Genomic DNA, 22,565 nt, shown 5'->3' with positions numbered 1-22,565 from the left:
GTTCTGACAACTTTCTATCATAGCCAGCATTAACTTCTTCAGCAATTTGTTCCACAGTAGTTCTTGTTGGATCATACAAAACAGGCAAGCCTTCGCTCCCCATGACCCGGTCACCGATTCGCCTTCCTTGGACTACTTTTGGTAGGTACCAATTTTGCATACAGGGAACAAACAAGGTCTGCCGTTTTTGAGATGCTCTGACCCAGTTGTCTAGCCCTCACAATTTGGCCCTTGTCAAAAATATTTACACTTGCCCATTTTTCCGGATTCCAACACAACTTAAAGAACTGACTGTTCACTTGCTGCCTAACTTATTCCACCACTTGACGGATGCCGTTGTAACTAGATCATCAATGTTATTAATTTCATCCACTGTCCGTGGTTTTAATGTTGCGGTTGATCGGTTTATGCATCTCATTACAGATTTCTTAAGTAGCTCATACAGTTGGTTAGGGAGTCTCCTAGTGGAACTGAAACATTCAAAGTACTAAAACGAATTCTTAAAGTAGTCCATCTAGTCTTGCTTTATTTTTTTTGTATTTACGCCAATCAGAACAGGGGAAAAAGATACTGTAGAACCGAAACTAAATTCAATATAGAAAATCATTTTAAAGGTCACCTTCCCACATAGAATTTCTCCGCTTTTCACAGATGTATTTAGGTCACTATTTTGCATTAGTATTTGTAAGCCAAAAGTTAGGAGTGCGTCCAAAACATGTTAGAGGTGCCAATCTTTCCATTACAGTTTTCTGTGGTTTAGGTTCCACTTCTGGTTTTGGCTTAAATATATTGATGCCTAAACACTGAATAAAAAATAGCAAAACGCCCGTATAAAGAAAACAAACACAAAAAAACCCCACCATTTTCTTTGACTCTTCTACCACTTTCTAGATCTTACCTTAAAATATTTTATCTTCTGTCACATCATAGCACAGGTAGGAACACGTACACGAAGGTGCACATTCTCTGTAATAAATTAATAACCTAGCATGAGTCCTATGAAGTATTAAAAAACAAAATCCAGGAGTCTGTTTAGAAATGTCTTCAAGTAATCCACATTTTTTTTCTTTTCATTGAAGAGTTTTATTGTAAGACATTTGCAGGGCCAATATAAATGTTATTCCGTTACAATAAAGTGCTGTTAACGTAATCACCTGAATCTTTTTTGTGCGCTCTACACTCCTTATGATCACATCAAGCCATTCCTACCAAGTAAAAAAAGGTATAATGGGCAGACTGAACAAACCAACAACTTTATGGGTTGCATATGTAAATATGAAAAGTTGCTGCATGTCCAAAAAGGCTTGATGCCGATGAACAAGCTGGGCCAAGGCGTGCGTGTTACCTGAACCGATTACTTGAAAACAGAAAAAGGACATGAACGCAAAATATATATATGAGAAGCCCTGGCATACCAACTTCCTACCCTTTTATAATCACACTACATATGTATTAGTACTCACTGAAGATGCAGCATGCCACACAGGCAACAAGATCTGCATATCTTGCAAATTTTATTTAAAGGGACCCGACCAAAAAAAATAAGTTAACGGTTGCATTCTTCAAATAGATGTTTGTTTAGCATTCTAATCCAATGGTAATGTTCAATACGTAGTTAATCCTTTTTTTCTGCAGTCTCACCGTTTAAACGTTTCCCCATGCCATTTTGTCACTACCTGGATATCACAGCTTTTATAATACATATCAAGTGAGACTACGGTGGTGTATGGCTCAACATAAGAAAATGGTCATTTAATTTAATAGGATAACTAAAGAACTCCTAGAGGGAAAAGCCTAGAAAACAACTTGGTATAATAGAGTCCCTTTAAAGCAAAATACTAGGTGAAAGCAATAAAGGAATAAAGAGGCATTCTGCACAAGCATGTTAAGGGTTAAATTTAATTCTAGGGAATTAACGAATTTTCTCAACCTATTAGGAGATCTCCAGTAACATTAGATAAAGCAAAGGCAATATTGAAAGAAGCTGTTTTGCCTTCAGAAATACAACAGAACTCCAATAAAAATAGCCATGCTGCTTAGTGCAGAATAAAAATTGAAATTTCAACCAACTGTGAATTGTGTTCTAATTGGGCTGGCAAAATGCTGCATAGAAATATGCGAACACCCAACAGTCATGTCTAAGCCAGTGCATAGAGGAGATAAAGCACTTATGGTAATTGCAAACATTAACATGTTCATAAAGCTTTTACAACTTAGCAAATGGTCCATAGAAAGAGATACCCATCCCCACACTGGAAGTGAAAGGTCTGGAGATTACAAGAGCTGAAAAAGACCTTAGACATGAAAGAAAAAAAAAAAATACACTAAATCAGCAGGGATGAAAGAAAATAAATTTGCCAAACACCAACAGGCAGAAAACAAACCAAATGGAACAGAATCTGGCAGATTTTACAAGTCAAGGTGCAAAAAAATAAAAATACAAATTTTTTTTAGGCGCACATAGAAAACCAAAATTTGTTAGAATTTTCATATTTAAATATGGGCACACCATCCTTTCAAAGCTGATGGAGTGAGATTAGACACATTCGGATCGAGACATTACCAGACGATGCATAACGGATGTTTCCCCATCAACAGTGCTTTTGGCAAGAAACCCATAGTCCAAGCACACGCCCTTCATTTGTACTAGAAGTCCCATAAAAGCGTCATCTATGAAGCAACACAAAGCTTTCCAGCTTTTCAGGGATTTGTTTTCTGTATTGTAGATTGTGTTTGACAATTATCCGTGCAGCAAGACACTGCAGTGTGGTGTGATTGATGGGCTGGATTAAGTTCTTGGCCATTTCCTTCTCATCCAGCAAATCACAGGCAGTTTGGTTGTGTGCGTTCGTAGAGTCAAAATGTGCCCCAGATTTCACAAGCAGATTCATGATATCTGGATGATTGTTGAGTGCTGCGATGTGTAGCGGGCTGTTCTCTTCAGAGTCTCTGACATTAACATCAGCGCCACACTCCAACAAAATGGCGGTCACCTGAAGAGAGGGAAATTTGCAAACAGGGTAGCGGCCAACACACGTCGTGTTTTTGTCTACAGCCAGGTGCAGAGGACTAAAGTTGTTTTTTCCTTTGGGATGCAGCTTAAGGAATCTATAAACATTCTGTTTTTTGAAGTGCTCTTGCTCGGAGCTGCACGGTACCTTCTCCAGCAAACAGATCAAGTGCAAAATAATAGAGAGGGCCTTGTTTAATTGGATTTGGTCAGGCGGCGATGTCGCATGCCTGACTGCTCGGTCTATTTCTAACACACTTTTGCACAGTACACCCATAAGGTCATCAAAAGTAACTGTAGTGTCAAACAAGCCTTTAGCCCGGTCCTGAAGCATGAAGGAAAACAGCTCAGCAAAAGACAACAAGCTACTTGCAGTCATAGGACTTAAAGGATCCAAGTTGTTCTGCTGCATGTCCAAGGCATACTTCCATAAATTAATGCAACGCTTGAAGTTTCCAGAATCTGCATAAACTGCACCTCGGTACCGGATATAATACGATGTATCTGGATGTGATGGACCCAAGATTCGTTCTCTTATTAAAAGCGCTTGCATCCTCATCTCATCGGGATCAGCAATAAGGTTGTCTAATTCTTCAGCAGTATTAACCTCCTTGGCATAATCATAAGCCATTATTAATGCCTGCGGCACAGGCTTGCTGATAACATTAGTTCTATCACTATATCTCATATCCATAGCTCTCTTCCAGTACTTTAAGGCACCAAGAAGATCCCGTTTTTTGTCAACAAATGTAGCTCCAAGGAGTTCAAGTGCATTGATACGTTCAGTTTTACTGGTCTGTGGGTGTTGAGTAAGGAAATCAACAATATTTGTGTGGCCTGTCACACTGGCAGAAAGCAGTGGTGTCATACCATATCCATCTTTTTCCATTCGAGCTCCATATTTCAGAAGCATTTTCATGATTTCCAAGCTTCCGGATTCAGCACAATCATGCAAGGCGGTATTTCCTGAAAAGAGAGAAAAAGCTAGAGTTAAACTGAAAATCAGAGGATGTGAAAAACAAAAAAAATAGAATAAAAAAAATAAACATACATGACAGACAAGTAGACTAAAGAAAATTAATACAGTATAAAATATGTACAGTATATATCTATTACTACTATGAAACAACACTCCGAAAGGAATTCACGGAGAAACAATGAGGAGACAGCTCCGGAGGGCCACTTCAGAGTGGCTTTTTCTATAGACTCATTTACACGCAACAACTTTTCAAGCCACTGACAGACAATAAGCAATTTGAAAAGTCATAGGTGATTACTTTAAGTACTTACAAATAAAACATTGCATTGAGGCCACCAACAATCTTGACGCCTTATGCAACTTTAAATTATTTGGCCACTTCTCCAGACGAGTTAAAGGTTTAAAACCCATATATAAACACGATTAGCTCTGACTATTCTTTTACTAAATCTCATCTGCTTAAAGAGGCTCTGTCACCAGACTTTGCAACCCCTATCTGCTATTGCAGCAGATAGGCGCTGCAATGTAGATTACAGTAACGTTTTTATTTTTAAAAAACAAGCATTTTTGGCCAAGTTATGACCATTTTTGTAGTTATGCAAATGAGGCTTGCAAAAGTCCAAGTGGGTGTGTTTAAAAGTACAAGTCCAAGTGGGCGTGTATTATGTGCGTACATCGGGGCGTTTTTAATACTTTTACTAGCTGGGCGCTCTGAAGAGAAGTAACATCCTCTTCGATCTTACCTGCAAACGCTGATGCTGCTGCAGAATCAACTGTAGCCTCTGGTGCCGATGTGGCCGTCACGATGCAGGACCTGTGAGTGACGTCACAGATCTGCACTGCCAGAAGCTGGGCGTTCTGAAGAGAAGAGGATGTTACTTCTCTTCAGAGCGCCCAGCTAGTAAAAGTATTAAAAACGCCCCGATGTACGCACATAATACACGCCCACTTGGACTTGTACTTTTAAACACACCCACTTGGACTTTTGCAAGCCTAATTTGCATAACTACAAAAATGGTCATAACTTGGCCAAAAATGCTCGTTTTTTAAAAATAAAAACGTTACTGTAATCTACATTACAGCGCCTATCTGCTGCAATAGCAGATAGGGGTTGCAATATCTGGTGACAGAGCCTCTTTAAGTCATGGGAAAGAGACTTGGGTCTGTCTTTTAACGAAGCAACTTGGTTGGCCTCCTTTAAACTCATGCATACGGCTCTTCCGTGTATTCAACACGTAGCGGCAGCAATTAAGACCTCCTTGAGATGGTACTACACTCCTGATCGTCTGCATAGGATGTACCCTGAGTCTCCGTCTATATGTTGGAGGTGTTGTGGCAACACAGGTACTCTAGTCCATATTTTGTGGCAATGCCCCAAGCTGGACAGGTTTTGGGCCCAAGTATTTGAGCTTTTGGTGCAAGTATTTTACTGTCCAGTCTCGTTTTCTCCTCAAGTAGCATTACTATTCCTTGAACTAGATATTTTCCCTCCCCCTATGAGATGCCCGATTTGTAAAATCCTTGTTTTGGCAAAGCTAGTTATCACGAGACATTGGAAAAAGGTTGATGCCCCTTCACTTGATGAACTCATATCTTTACGTAACATATGCAATAATAATTGCTTTAGGTAACTCCTCGTTCTCTAACTTCAACCTTTTGTGGAACCCTTGATATAACAGTACTTTTTATAAATCTCTTTGAGCAGGTTTTCTGACATATATATATATATACACATATACACACACACACACACACACACACACACACACACACACACACACACACACACATTGCCACGCTGTGTTTATTCTCATTTCGGTATGTCCATATTTGCATACATGTATAAATTATATATATATTATATATTAGATAATGACTGCACCATATAGCTTTGCTGCACTATGTGTGTTTCTTTTCTTTCTTGTTATTTCAATAAAGTTCACATTGATACAGCTTTCCTTTGCTTTATTGAAACGTATATGACTTAACGTTCTGTATCTTCTGCATACTAAATGTGTGTACACTTTTCATATGAAAAAATCTTAATAAAAACTATTGAAACGAAAAGTCATAGGTGAGAATACGATAGACATCAGCAGCTTGGAGGAATTTCCTCTGAGGCAGGGGTAAGGAGCACCATTGTCGCCTAGTGTCAGCTCTTGCCACAACTTGTGGTCACTTAAAACGTCGCTGCAAGAAACTTTGCGACCATCACAAAAACAATTGAAGTTGAATTTTAGATGTTTACAAGGTCGCTTGCAGTTTCATTGTGGTGTACCATAAATAGCAGTAATGCACTATTTATACAACAAATCGTTGTCGAATCTGTTGCTGGGAAGTCCTAGCTTTAGCCATACAGCAGCCAATAATTTTATATAATTAAGGCAGCCCTCAATAGTTCTGTGTCCCCTGATAAAGAATTTTGCCTCCTTGGTATTCTATAGTGGTGAAGATGTCAATGTAAACAAACATCTCTGGTGGCTTGGGCAGTGAAGGGGTCAATGCCAACATCTCTGGTAAAGGACATGTGGATTAAGTAAAATCAAGGATCTAAGGGTGAGCCATCGAGTGAAGACCTCAACAGTAAGTAGTAGTAAGGTAAGTACTTTTGTTTGCAATGTGTTTCAGCACTGGACCAGTGCGTTAGAAAGGGAAGTATAGAAACCCATTGAAAAAGATACAAGACGAGTTTTAACAGTTTGCTCTACTTCCCTTTGTATGTGACCGACTACTCCAAGAAGAAAAGTACTTACCTAACTTCTCCTGTTGAGGTCTTTACTTGCCAGCAGTACTCATAGTGTCTTGATCCACACTATTTTTCGAGTGGTTTAACTAGCCAGTTACTGGTACAGTGTGGAGCAGCAGTTGGTTCCAGATTAATTTTACAGATTTGTTCCTAAGAGGTTGCACAATCCCTTGCTTCATCGCTGGTTGCAATATGTGTTGTGGTTTCTTTTTCTAGTTAATAATCCCTGGTTGTCTAGGGTAGTGAAGGGTGTCAATGCCAACATTCCTGGTGGTTTAGAGCAGTGTTAATTTCTCATACCAGCGTGTCCGGTGGTCTACTCTCCTCTCTTGGCTCCAGCGATGCCCCAGTCACAGTTAACTGGACTTGGATCAGTGCAGAACAGGAAGGGGAAGCTAAACGCCATCAGAAATTGGTGCTGGCAGAGACAGAGGGGTCGGTACAGCTGTGATCTAACAGATGGAGAGTTGTGTATATAATTGGACAGAGTGGTTCATAAACAGAATTTCCCTTGCAGGGGTTGGGGAGCTTAAAGAGGCTCTGTCACCACATTATAAGTGCCCCATCTCCTACATAAGGAGATGGGCGCTATAATGTAGGTGACAGCAGTGCTTTTTATTTCAAAGAACGATCTGTTTTCACCACTTTATTAGCGATTTAAGATTTATGCTAATGAGTTGCTTAATGCCCAAGTGGGCGTGTTTTTACTTTAGACCAAGTGGGCGTTGTACAGAGGAGTGTAAGACGCTGATCAATCAGTGTCATGCACATACTGAAGTGTTTAGACAGTGAATAGACATTCCACGGGATGTCTATTCACAATCTCTGCACTTCGTTACTCTGTCTGGTAGTTACAGCAGAGGAAGCGTAATCTCGCGAGATTACGCTGTAGATGACCGGTTACAACGAGATTACGCTTCCTCTGCTGTAACTACCACAGACAGAGCAACGAAGTGCAGAGATTGTGAATAGACATCACGTGGAATGTCTATTCACTGTCTAACTACTTCAGTATTGTTAATGTGTTAGTATAAGACAGCACATACTGATCTAAAAGGATCCCTATGCGCTGCCTATATGAATGGAGAGGAGTGCAGGACGCTGATTGGTCAGCGTCATACACTCCCCTGTACAACGCCCACTTGGTCAAGTAAAAACACGCCCACTTGGGCATTAAGAAACTCATTAGCATAAATCTAAAATCGCTAATAAAGTTGTGAAAATAGATAGTTTTATTAAATAAAAACCACTGTTATGTACATTATAGCTCCCATCTCCTTATGTAGGAGATAGGGCACTTATAATGTGGTGACAGAGCCTCTAACTGAAGCAGTGTCTATAATATTCTGTAGCTCTTTCGTACACAATCTTGACTAGTCATCTTGAAAATATACATAGTAAGCCAAATTTGTTGAAGATTGTAAAGAGGCGTTAGATGGTTCTCGAATAAGTGTTAAAAGCGCAACACAAACACTATCTAAGATCATATAAATTAGGCCCATACTAATTTTAACATTTCTACATTGATTCTTCACTAACCTTATGCCCCCAAATTTCACACTGCAATGCTGAAAATAGATAAAGCAAAACTAAGCAACAGAATCCTAATTAACCGATCAGAGAAAATGAGATGTTGACACTTAATCACAAGCAATGGCAGCATGAGCCACGACTATATTGTCAGAGCTGCGATAAATACAATCTCAGGCCCTGTTCACATCTCGTTCATGATGTATGCTTAGCGTGTAAAGGCCCTTTTAAACCGGCCGATAAGCAGCCGATGCAGCAAGCGCTGATTGAGACATTGTTGATCGGCGCTCGTTTGCTCCTGTCACACGGATACATCATCATCATGTCGGCAGCGGAACTCCCTGTTTACACAGGGAGATGTGCTGCCAACAACGATAATATGCATCTGCTGATCATTCCCCTGTTAACACAGGGCAATTATCGGCTGCCCAACAATCGTCCTGTGTAAAAACCCTTAAGGCGAGAAAATCTGATGTACACACTAAGGCCCCGTGAACACGACCGTAAAATCGTCCGTAATTACGGGCCCATTTATTTCTATGGCCGACGGACACAACCTAATTTTCATTTTACGGACCGTGCTCCTATACTTTATAATAGGAGCACGGCTCGTAAAAATGGCCAGCTGTCCGCCTAAGGCCTCATGCACATGACAGTATTTTCATCTATCCCGAAATACTGTCAGTAAATACGGATCAGTAGGCATCCGTATTTCATCAGTATATACGGAAGGGTGTCCGTACATACGGATCCGTACAAAAAGAGGGAGGTTGCAACTGATGGCATCAACAGGTTGCCGAGCAATGCATCTGCAAATACGGACGGTTTACGGATGCACATCAATAGCCGTCCGTATTTACGGAAGCTCCCATAGACTATGGGAGAGTCCTTGCCGTAATTACCGACAAGAATAGGACAGGTTCTATCATTTTTTTCAGCACGGAAAACCCATCAGTAAAAATTTACTGATGAAAAATACTGTCGTGTGCATGGGGCCTAAGCATATTCACACGGCTCCATTAACCTGACTGAGCACAACAGTGTGTAATTAGACTGTCGAGCCAGTGTACATAAAAAAATAAAAAAAGTATGGAATAGCGTAATGAACTACGCTTTTCAATTCAATTGTATACAGTAGAAAATGTATACCGTGTGGTATTTCTTTACAATGGGAGTCTATGGAAGTCATATCCCACTGTACGCCTATCCAGTGAGATACATCGCAGGTTTACGTCTGGAGCTTTTCTTGGCACATAGATCAAACAGATGGCCATAGCATGATGTGAACAGGGCATCAACAACACAAAGTTAGTTCTGATCACTCAGAGCATTCCAGACAAATTAAAGTTCATGTGAACACAGCTCCAGGATTGATAAAGACCCAGTATGTCCTTATTATAGTCCCAAAGGAACAGTGTGTGCTGCTATATGGCGCCTCCGATGCCCATAATGGCTTGCTCTACCGCAATGTGTACCTTTCAAAAACCCTTATTTGATAAAATGCATGCTCCCAGTACAACGATTCTCCAAATTGATCTCACCCCCCCCCCCCCACTAAAACGAACAAAAAAAAATAAAAAATGTGGGCACTTTGGCTTCCCAAGTCTAAAAACGTGAGGCCATTTAAAAATTTTTTAGCCACTATGCCGTGAGCCACATTTATAGTGTTTTAGACATGTGCTGCCGACTTGCGATCATTTTATTGGCCGCGTGAACTAGCCAATCAGCCAATAAACGAACGAATAACAAATTTATCATCCACCTACTGTAGAAAAATTTGGCACATCAAGTCTAAATCTAAGGCCTTATTCACACACACGTGTTTCTCGTCAGTGTGCGGTTCGTTTCAACAACAGACAGCACAATGACCCATTGAATTCAATGGGGCTACTTAAATTTTTTTTTTACGGAGAGTGTGATCGTTGCGAGAAACTCACAGCATGTCCTATTGTAGTCCATTTTTGTGGACCAGACTCGCCTATTAATGTCTATGGGTGCGTGGATAGGTGATAAATGGGTGCGACTGGAAAACCTCTTTCAATTGCACATTTTATTAAAATAATGTTTACAAAGGTATTACTGAAGATTTTCCTAATACAGCCAACCCCTTTAATTTTTCAGGCCCCTAAAAGGTCCAAATGGCTGAGCGCCTACAGTAATTGAACCCATCTCAGATTGGACCACAGATCACACTGTGCTGCGGAGTATACATTTTTCAGGCAGTACAAGCTTTCCCTGTTCTTCGTACGCAGACACGCCCAGAGTAGGAATGTGCCTGTGCTTAAGCCAGAACCCAATGTACAATACCCTGTCTATTGACATAATAATCTTGCCAAACATGTTATAGTGGCTCACATGAGTATCTAGGAAAAATAGTTGACTACGAATTGTCAAATTCTCTGGTGAACTTAATTTATTCTAGTCAACTTAACTCCAAAACAAGCACACAGTACAAGGGGCAATTTAAAATAAGCATCAAAACCTGTACTTCATATTGTGGCTTTTTACGTGTTTTATTAGGTGCAGATTTTAAATTTTGATGCAGGGAAAAAAAAAAAAAAAAAAAAAAAAAAAAAAAAAAGAGTGCAGATTTTATGCCGCAGATTTTGGTGCACTTTTATTAAACTTGTCAGATACAATTCGGAGCTGAAAACGCAAGATAAATGGACATGCTGCAGATTATAAAAACTAAATGTCAATTTAGGCGCAGAACAAACCTGCAACTTGAAGGGGTGAGAGTAGGGCACAATCTAGCAGCAACATAGTGTGTCACGTACAAGGATAAGAGAGATGCCGCACTAGTGCCCATGTATGAGGTACCAGTACAGAGACCCCCAAACCAGACTGCATCCTGGACTACAATAGGTACATGGGAGGGCTGGACTTGTCAGATCAAGTCCTGAAGCCCTACAGCGCCATGCGGTGTGGTATAAGAAGTTGGCCGCGCACATCATACAGTTGGCTTTGTACAATGCGTACGTGCTACGTCGATGCGCAGGCCAGACGGGAACTTTCCTGGAATTTCAAGAACCTAATCTTTAGGTACCAAGACGGGGGGGGGGGGGGGGGACGGGGACGGACGACACCCAGTACTTCTGGAAGCGAGACCACACGCATCGTACCAGGGCAACACTTTCCAGGAGAAGTTCCCCAAACTGGCAAGAAGGCAAAAAGTCAAAAGAGGTGCAAAGTCTGCTCAAAGAGGGGGATAAGTGAGGACACACTATACCAATGTGACACGTGTCCCGAAAAACCAGAGCTCTGTATGAAAGAGTGTTTTAAAATGTATCATACATCCCTTAGATTTCTACCCTGATGCACTCTGCACAGCTTATCCCCCTCATCTTTCCCTTCTGAGCCCTGCTGTGTGCCCAGGCAGCTGATAACAGCTACATGTAGGGTATTGCTGTACCCAGGAGAACCCACATTACAGTTTATGGGGTGTATATCTCCGGTGGCGCATGCTGGGCACAATATACTGGACACTGAAATGGCATAGACGTATAGAAAATTGCAAATCTCACACTGCACCACCTGCTGCGCATTATCTTTTACACAGTACCTGTGGGGTCAAAATGATCACTACACTTCTAGATGAATGCCTTAAGATTTTAAAATGGGGTCACTTCTTGGGGGTTTCAACTGTACGGGTACCTCAGGGGCTTCTGCATTCACGACTTAGCACCAGAAAATCTCCAGTAGGCCAAATGGTGGTCCTTCCCTTCTAAGCCCTACCTCTAGGGCTCTGCAAATGCGACATGGCACCCGAAAACCAGCACTCCAAAGACCACAAAGCGCTCCTTCCCTTCTGAGGCCTCCCATGGGCCCAAACCACAAATGGGATATTGCTGCACTCAGGAGAAATTGGACAACAAAATGGGGTATTTTGTTCCCTGTGAAAATAAGAAATTTTAATCAAAAATGACATTTTATTGGAAAAAAATGTCAATTCAAATACGTGCTGTGAAAAAATAGTGTGGTCAAAATGGTAACCACAACCATAAATGAATTCCTTGAGGGGTGTAGTTTCCAAAATGGGGTCACTTTTGGGGGATTCCTACTGTTTTGGCACCTCAACACCTCTCCAAACCTGGCATGCTGCCTAAAATATATTCTAATTAAAAAAAAAAAAAAAAAAAAAAAAAAAAAAAAGAAGAGGCCCCAAAATGCACTAGGTGCTTCTTTGCTTCTGGGGATTGTGTTTTAGTCCACGAGCGCACGAGAGCCACATGTGGGACATTTCTAAAAACTGCAGAATCCGGACAATACATATTTAGCAGTGTTTCTCTGGTAAAACATTCCGTGTTAGACAAAAAAATGGAATAAAATTGAAATTCAGCAAGAAAAATGAAATTTGCAAATTTCACCTCTATGTTGCTTTAGTTCCTGTGAAATGCCTAAAGGGTTCAATAAACTTTCTAAATGCTGTTTTGAATACTTTGAGGGGTCTAGTTTTTAAAATGGTGTGTTTTATGGGGGTTTCTAATACATAGGCCCCTCAAAGCCACTTCAGAACTAAACAGGTAACGTAAAAAAAAGGCTTGAAACTTTCATAAAATATGAGAAATTGCTGTTTATGTTCTAAGCCTTGTAACGTCCAAGAAAAATAAAAGAATGTTCAAAAAACGATGACAATCTAAAGTAGACATATGGGAAATGTGAACTAGTAACTATTTTTGGTGGTATAACCATTTGTTTTACAAGCAGATGCATTTAAATTCCAAAAAATGCTATTTTTTCTAAATTTTACAATTTTTCACAAACACTGAATATATCGACCAAATTTTACCACTAACATAAAGCCCAATGTCTAACGAGAAAGTCTCAAATCGCTTGGAAAGGTTTAAGCATTCCGAAATTACCACATAAAAGTGAAATATGTCAGATTTCAAAAATGGGCTCTGAGCCTGAAGGCCAAAACAAGGCTGCGTCCTTGAGGGGTTAAAGGGAAGGTGTCATTAAATTTTTTTTTATATAATATTGCTTTTAGTATGTCATTAAAATTAATTTTATTTATTTGTGTTTATGTGTTGTACTTTTTTCTTTTGTTTTACTTCTCTATGGGGGCTGCCATTTTTTTTTCATCTCTGTATGTGTCGATTAACGACACATACAGAGATGGAATACGGCACATACATCCCCATAGAGAATGCGAACGGGAGCCGTTCCATTCAATATAGCGTACGCCGTCTGTGTGGGAGCGGGCGCATGCGCCTCTCTCACCCAGACCAAAAGGAAGGTCTTTGGTAGAGCGACATCCGGCACCATTTTCATCTGGACCGGAAGCCACGGCCGGACAGTAAGATGACTACTTCCGGTCGAGGCTTCCGGCCATATATGTTGAAGGCAGCGCAGACGCAAGGACTAGGAGCGGCAGCAGGAGCAGGTAAGTTATGTTTGTGTATGTGATGTGTGCGTGTGCGCGTGTGTGTGTGTGTATGTATATGTTAGGGTATGTTCACACGGCGGGGGTCCGTAACGGCTGAAATTACGGGGATGTTTCAGCCTGAAAACATCCCCGTAATTTCAGCCGTACCGGCATGTGCAGGCGCTTGAACGCCGCGTCAATTACGGCCGTAATTAGCGCTGCTATTCATTGGAGTCAATGAATAGCGGCTCCAATTACGGCCAAAGAAGTGACAGGTCACTTCTTTGACGCGGGCGTCTAGTTACGCGCCGTCATTTGACAGCGGCGCGTAAATATACGCCTCGTGTGAACAGACAAACGTCTGCCCATTGCTTTCAATGGGCAGATGTTTGTCAGCGCTATTGAGGCGCTATTTTCAGACGTAATTCGGGGCCAAAACGCCCGAATTACGTCCGTAAATAGGCCGTGTGAACATACCCTTAGTGTTATACTGTCTGATTACCACTGTATCTAATCCTCCTACACTGCGCATTCGCTCAGAAAATGGCGGCACACAGTGTAGGAGGTTTGAACATTCAACCCCCTCCTTTCTCCTGGCACTAACCAGGATAAAGGAGGAGGGATTGTGTGAGGACACTAGAGCGAGTGCGTCTACTCCAAATTTTCAGCATAAAGCAATGAGGTTGCTTTACCACATGCCAATGCTGCAATTTTGGGAATTGCTCCCTCTAGTGACCAGCACATGGAAATGTTATAAATTAGAATCTAATTTATAATATTTCCTGACTTGTGAAAAAATTAAAACAATGTGTAATCATTTATATACTAACGGTTTAACTGAAAAAAATATAATAATTTCTAGCGACACATTCCCTTTAACCCCTTCCCGCCGCAGCCCTTTTTTAGATTTTCATTTTCGTTTTTTCCTCCCCACATTCCAGAAGCCATAACGTCTTTATTTTTTCATCTATATAGTACTATGAGGGCTTGATTTTTGCGGGTGACTAGTTGTAGTTTTTCGTAGCACCATTTATTTTGCCGTATAATGTACTAGGAAACGGGGGAAAAATATATTTGTGGGGTAGAAAACGAAAAAAAACAGCGATTCATCCATTGGTTTTTCACCCGCCGTTTTTACGGAATTCACTGTTCAATTAAAACATGTTAACTCTATTCTGCGGGTCAATATGATTACGGCGATACCAAATATGTATAGTTTTTTCTATATTTTACTACTTTTACAAGTAAAAAGCTAAGTGTAAAAAAAGACCATTTATTTTGCGTCTCCAAATTCCGAGAGCCATAAGTCTTTTATTTTTCCGACGATTAAGTGGTATGAGGGCTTATTTTTTGCGGGATAAGCTGCAGTTTTTAATAATACCATTTTTGTGTAAATGCGACGGTTTGATCGCTTTTTATTTCATTTTTTGCGGGAGATTAGGTGACCAAAAAATAGACATTCTGGGGTTTACAATTTATTATTTTTTACGGCGTTCACCGTGCGGGTTAAATAATGATATATTGTAATACTTCAGACTTTTACAGATGCGGCGATACCAATTATGTTTATTTTTTTTAATATGCTCTAGGGGGAAAATGGGAAAAGGGGGGGGGGGGGTTTGAACTTTATTTTATTTTATCTTTTTACACCCAAAAAAAAAAAAACTACAACTTTAACAAATTTTTACTTTTTTTTTTATTAGTCCCCCTAGGGGACTTCAACCAGCGATAATTATCTAATGTATTGCAGTATATCGTGATTCTGACAGTCATCTATTAAGCCCTGCCAGAGGCAGGGCTTAATAGGTGTACAAAGATGGCGGAACTGGGGCGTTCATTAAGCCCCCAGGCAGCCATTGCAACCATCACCCCCCCCCCCCCCCCCCCGCGCGATTGCATTGCGCGGGGCGCGCTGAGCTGTTAGAGGGGGTCGCCCCCCTCTGACGATTTAAATGCTGCGGTCGGTATTGACCGCGGCATTTAACTAGTTAAACTAGCGGGATCGCGCTCGAGCACGATGCTGCCAGTTACTCTGAAGTGTTGGCTGTAACATACAGCCGACATCGGCATCGTATGGAGCGGGCTCACACAGTCCCCTACAAGACTTTGGCGTATGGATACGTCAAATGTGGTGAAGGGGTTAAAGTTGGGACCCTCTTGCCCAAATTTTTGCTGCAACATTAAATTTTATTTTATTTTTTAATACAAAAAGGTATTTAAGCTAGGTCTGACTCGGCCGTTCCTCGTGTATTTCGGCTTCGAGTTCGTTGATCCTTTGGTGAACAATTAATTGTATAACTGCATGTAAGATTTAACCCGTTAGTGACCACACATAGGTGTATTTACAGCGCTCACTAACAGCCTTCATTCTGATGCAGTAGCCTTTTTACTGCACTGCATCAGAATAAAACAGAACTGCCGGGAGAGTAAAAGCTCCCTGCTCTCAGCTACCAGAGTTTAACCCCTCAGATGCGGTGGTCAATAGTAACCGCCGCATCGGTTTTAGAGAGATGAGCTCCCTCTTTCGTGCCAACGGCACACCCTCGATGCGATCGTAGGGTGCCGATGGTTATTATGGCAGCCGGGGGCCTAAGATGCATAGCAGTGTATTATAAAAGCGAACAAATGATCAAATAGTAAAGTCCCCTAGTGGGAACAACAACAAAGTTAAAAGTTTAATAAAGCGTATAGGAAGTAAAAAAAAAAAAAAATAAAAAAAAACACAACCCACATTTTTCTTTTAGAAAAATTTATTCTGAGAAAAAAAAACCCAAGTTACACATATTTGATATCACCGCATCCGTAACGACCCAAACTATAAAACTATTACATTATTTAACCCACACGGTGAACGCCGTAAAAAACTAAAATCCGATGCCAGAAATGCAGTGCTCTGTTCATCACGCTTTAAAAAAAATTATCAAAAACTCATATGTACTGAAAAAATGCTACCAATAAAAACTACAGGTCGTCCTGCAAAAAAAGCCCTAATACAGAAAATAAATTTTAAAAAAAATCTTATGGCTTAGAATACGGCGACAAACATTTTTACCCAAAAAAAAAATATTTGAAAAAATATATAATGTCTTTACTGTGTAAAAGTAGCAAAAAAAAAAATAAACTTGGTATTGCCGCAAATCATATCGACCCGATGAATAAAGTTATGTTATTTACGCCACACGGTAAGTAGTGTAAATTTAAAGACGCAAAAATACTGAAATTCCTGTTTTTTTTCTATTCCCCCCAAAAAGAAGTTAATAAAAAAGTTAAAAATCAATAAAATATATGAACCCCAAAATGGTGTTAACATACAACTTCTCTTGCAAAAAAAAAAAAAACAACAAGTCCTTAGACAGCTATGTCAACGGGAAAAATAAAAAAGCTCTTTGAATAGAAAAATATAAAAAAAAAATTGCTAGGTCATTAAAACCTAAAATAGGCTGGTCACGAAGGGGTTAAAAATACAGTATTATTTAAACATGTTCATATGTCCATTGTGACTGTAGTTTTATTTAATTAAAAAAATTATTGAATCAGAAAAAAGTAAAAGTAAAAATATAACAAAAAACAAAACAAAATAAACTTCATTGTGTAGGTCAAAACTACCAAAAGCAAGCATTTTTTTTTTCAAGGGCATATACAATATGATGTTTCTTAGGCCCCCTGCACACGACCGTAGATTTAACCATATTTACCTTCTGTAAGTCAATTTAAAAAAAAAAACGAATGGATGAGCGTGTACTAAAACAAAAAAAAAAACACAAAAAAAAAAAAACTTGACTGATAAAAACAAATCTCAATCTTCAAGGAACAGTACAGAACACAATGTGGAGAGACCAAAACATGCTAAAATAAAAAAAAATCTAGTCTTTCCACATCAATCTGCCCTCAATATTCCATAATGACAAAGTAAAAACAGAATTTTAACATTTCTTGCAGATTTATTAAAAATGAAAAATAAAACAAAAACACAAATTTCACATGGACATAAGTATTCAGACTCTTTACTAGAACACTTGAAATTTAGCTCTGGGGGCCTCCCATTTCTCTAGATCTTTGAAATGTTTCTACACCTTGATTGGAGTCTACCTGTGATAAATTCATTTGATTGGGCATGATTTGGAAAAGACACACCCCTGTCTATATAAAAGGTCTCACAACGGACAATGCATATCAGAGCAAAAACCAAACCAGGAGGAGAAAATAACTGCCTAGAGATAGGATTGTGTGGAGGCAAAGATATGGAAAAGGGTACAAAAAATGTTTTTGCTGCACTGAAAGCTCCTAAGAGCAGAGTGGCCTCAATAATTCTTAAAGAGGCTCTGTCACCAGATTTTCAAACCCCTATCTCCTATTGCAGAAGATCGGCGCTGCAATGTAGATTACAATAACGTTTTTTTTTTCTTCAAAAACGAGCATTTTTGGCCAAGTTATGAGCATTTTTATATTTATGCAAATGAGCCTTTCTTAAGTACAACTGGGCGTGTTTAAAGTTATGTACAAGTGGGCGTGTATACAACTGGGCGTTTTTACTTCTTTTACTAGCTGGGCGTTGTGAATAGAAGTGTATGATGCTGACGAATCAGCATCATCCACTTCTCTTCGTTAACACCCAGCTTCTGGCAGTGCACAGACACACAGCGTGTTCTCGAGAGATCACGCTGTGACGTCACTTCCTGCCCCAGGTCCTGCATCGTGTCGGACGAGCGAGGACACATCGGCACCAGAGGCTACAGTTGATTCTGCAGGCAAGTCGATGTAGCCTCTGTCGCCTGGTGCCGATGTGTCCTCGCTCGTCCGACACGATGCAGGACCTGGGGCAGGAAGTGACGTCACAGCGTGATCTCTCGATAACACGCTGTGTGTCTGTGCACTGCCAGAAGCTGGGTGTTAACAAAGAGAAGTGGATGATGCCGATTCGTCAGCATCATACACTCCCATTCACAACGCCCAGCTAGTAAAAGAAGTAAAAAACGCCCCGATGTACACACACAATACACGCCCACTTGTACATAACTTTAAACACGCCCAGTTGTACTTAAGAAAGGCTCATTTGCATAAATATAAAAATGCTCATAACTTGGCCAAAAATGCTCGTTTTTGAAAAAAAAAAAAACGTTATTGTAATCTACATTGCAGCGCCGATCTGCTGCAATACGAGATAGGGGTTTAAAAAATCTGGTGACAGAGCCTCTTTAAATGGAAGAGGTTTGGAACAACTAGAACTGTTCCTAGAGCTGGCCACTCCACCAAATGAAGTAATCAGGGGAGAAGGGTCTTGGTAAGAGAGGTAACCAAGTACCTAATGGTCACTCTGGTTGAGCTCCTAAGATTCTGTGTGCAGATGGGAGGAACTTCCAGAAGGTCAACCATCACTCCAACAATCTTGGATTCTGAGTAGCCAGAAAGAAGCCTCTCAGTAAAAAATAAAAATAAAAAAAAAGGAGAAACATGAGTTTGCAAAAAAGCACCTAAAAGGACTCTCTGACTGTGAGAAACAACATTCCGTGGGCTAATGAAACGAAGATTGAACTTTTGGATCTCAATTCGAAGCGTCATGTCTGGAAGAAACCAGGCACTGCTCATCACCTGCCCAATACCATCCCTACAGTGAAGCATGGTGGTGGCAGCATCATGCTGTGGGGGTGTTTTCCAGTGGCTGGGACAGGGAGACTGGTCTGGTTTGAGGGAAAAGATGAATGGAGCAAAGTACAGAGATATTCTTAATGAAAACCTGATCCAGAGTGATCTGGACCTCAGACTGGGCCGAAGGTTCACCTTCCAACAAGACAATGACCCTAAGCACACAGCCAAGACATAGGAGTGGCTTAGGGACAACTCTGTGAATGTCCTTGAGTGGCCCGGCCAGAGCCCGAACTTGAAGCCAATCGAACGTGACTGGAGAGCCCTGAAAATGGCTGTCCACTGATGGTCCCCATCTAACCTGTCAGAGCTTGAGAGGATCTGCAGAAAAGAATGGCAGAAAATCCCCAAATCCAGGTGTTCAAACCTTGTGACATCATACCAAAGAAGACTGGATGCTGTGATCACTGCCAAAGGTGCTTCAACTAAGTACTGAGTAAAGTGAATAATGAAAACTTATGTCAACGCAATATTTTAGTTATTCCTTCTCAATAAATTAGCAAAGATTACTAACATTCTGTTTTCACTTCATCATTATGGAGTATGGAGTGCAAAATGATGGGGAAAACGTGAATATTTTTTTTTATTTTAGCACAAGGCCATAACATGATGTGAAAAAATTTAAAGGGTCTGAAGACTTTCTGAATGCACAGTATGTCTTTTATATCTCACACATCTACCAAACTCATCTGACCCCCAAATCTACCCCTTCCCACCTCACACACAAATAAGGTTGATTCTATCAATATTTTTTATTCTCTGTACAACTTTATCAATCCCCAAAAATTAGATGCTATTATTAACCCCTTAATACCAAAAGGTATTTTAAACCTTAATGACCGAGCAATTTTTTAAAAGTCGCATTCAAAGATCTATAAACTTTTTTTATTTTTGCGTCGACAGATGTATAAGGACTTTTTTTTTTGCGGGACAAGTTGTATTTTATAATAGTGTTTGTACAGATATACATTCGGGATCAGCATTAGTATTGGGCACAACAATAGTTTGAATCCCAAGTACACACCAGAGTCCGACATTGACACACCGGAAACTCCCAGTGCTGGGTAGAATACAATGCTATCGTTCCCTATGCAAAAAATCCCTAAATCCAAAAGACCCTACGCGTTTCAAATACTTATACTCAGGGGTCTGTGTCTTGGTCACTCTGGCCAGATTGACAGCGATATATATTTTCAGCAGCAGGTAATGTGTTGTACATCACGGAAGGATGCTCGCATTGATGTCCGCGGCATGCTTCGTAACGGGGCTATGAGTTGCTTTAAACACCTAGCTCCACCCCCTGTTCTCGGCAGCGCTACCCGAACCAGCCAATCACATGCGTCCCCCGAATTCGTGACGCCTGTCCATGTGACTCCCGGCCGTCAGCTGACAACCCGGAACCATCATCGACCGCATCAAGAAGAACACGCAGGCGCAGTGGAAGCCACGGACGTATTGCCCATGCTGCCAAAACCAGCGATAATGGAAGGAGTGTAACGATATGGGATATAGGTTTTACGGATCAGTTCAAAACCGCAAAAAGACTGCCTTTAAAACAACTCTTCCACTGTAAGCACATATTGAAAAGATAAGTGCGATGTCCCTCACATTATAAAGTATTGATTACACACAAGCTGACCCACTGAGTGAGTCAATACTTTATAATGTGAGGGACATCGCACTTATCTTTTCAATATGTGCTTACAGTGGAAGAGTTGTTTTAAAGGCAGTCTTTTTGCGGTTTTGAACTGATCCGTAAAACCTATATCCTATATCGTTACACTCCTTCCATTATCGCTGGTTTTGGCAGCATGGGCAATACGTCCGTGGCTTCCACTGCGCCTGCGTGTTCTTCTTGATGCGGTCGATGATGGTTCCGGGTTGTCAGCTGACGGCCGGGAGTCACATGGACAGGCGTCACGAATTCGGGGGACGCATGTGATTGGCTGGTTCGGGTAGCGCTGCCGAGAACAGGGGGTGGAGCTAGGTGTTTAAAGCAACTCATAGCCCAGTTACGAAGCATGCCGCGGACATCAATGCGAGCATCCTTCCGTGATGTACAGCAGATTACTTGCTGCTGAAAATATATATCGCTGGCAATCTGGCCAGAGTGACCAAGACACAGACCCCTGAGGATAAGTATTTGAAACGCGTAGGGTCTTTTTGATTTAGGGATTTTTTGCATAGGGAACGATAGCATTGTATTATACCCAGCACTGGGAGTTTCCGGTGTGTCAATTTCGGACTCTGGTGTGTACTTGGGATTCAAACTATTGTTGTGCCCAATACTAATGCTGATCCCGAATGTATATCTGTACAAACACTGTGTTATGTTCATGAAATTCAACAGTGTTTAATGTTTAATACGTTTTTAATACACACAGTGGGGCTTTTCACAGTGGTGATTTACCCCTGTTTTTAGTGAGTTACAATAAAAGGTATTTTTTACTCGATTGTCACTTCAGTGAATTTACTGAAATTCCTATATTGTGTGAGCACAATTATATTTATCCAAATAAATACAGTGAAATGTATTTTATAATAGCACCATTCTGGGGTACATATAATTGATTAACTTTTTAATAACTTTTAGTGGGTTACTGGAAAAAAAAACCGAAATGTTGCCTTTTTTTTGTGTCTTAATTTTACGCCGTTTACCGTGTGGTATAAATAACAATAGTTTTATTCAGCGGGTCGTTAAGATTGCGGCGATACCAAATTTATATGGATTTGTTTATGTTTTCCTACTTTTACACACTAAAAACAAAAATTTGTTAAAAAATTTATTTACTTTTGTGTCGCCATATCTTTTATTTTTTGACCGATGCAGCTTTTTTTTGCGGGACGACTTGTAGTTTTTATTGGTAGCATTTTTGAGTAGATGCGACGGTTTGATCACTTTATCACATTGTTTTAAAGGCAGGATGAACACAAAGCAGCAATTCTGGCGTTTTTTTTTTACGGCGTTCACCGTGCAGGTTAAATAATGTAATAGTTTTATAGTTGGGTTTGTTACGGACGCGGCGATACCAAATATGAGTAACTTTTAACTTTTTTTCCATCGTAAAGTATTTTGTAAAGGGGGAAAAAAGTGAGGTTTTACATTTTTTTACTTGGAACATTTCAAACTTTAATTTTTTTTAACTTTATTTTTAGTCCCACTGGGGGACTTTACTGTCCAAAGTTTTGATCGCTATTATAATACACTGCATTACTTCGGTATTGAAGTGTATTATTGCCGGTCATTGTAAAACTGACAGGCACCTGTTAGGTCATGCCTCTGGCATGG

General features: G+C 40.4%; 1 protein-coding gene across 1 annotated transcript in view; it reads right to left on the bottom strand.

Moving 5' to 3' along the window:
* Positions 1–532: 532 nt before the first annotated feature.
* The window catches only part of FEM1C (fem-1 homolog C), a 34,797-nt gene continuing 12,764 nt past the window's right edge, over positions 533–22,565 (bottom strand). The window contains exon 3 of the mRNA XM_075836470.1: positions 533–3,976. Within this exon, the coding sequence (XP_075692585.1) occupies positions 2,667–3,976 (1,310 nt within the window). The 3' untranslated portion in view covers positions 533–2,666. The remainder of the gene's footprint in view (positions 3,977–22,565) is intronic.

This window comes from Rhinoderma darwinii, chromosome 1, assembly GCF_050947455.1.
Source record: "Rhinoderma darwinii isolate aRhiDar2 chromosome 1, aRhiDar2.hap1, whole genome shotgun sequence".
NCBI classification, from domain to species: Eukaryota; Metazoa; Chordata; class Amphibia; order Anura; family Rhinodermatidae; genus Rhinoderma; species Rhinoderma darwinii.
This window is presented reverse-complemented; position numbering and strand designations above follow the sequence as displayed.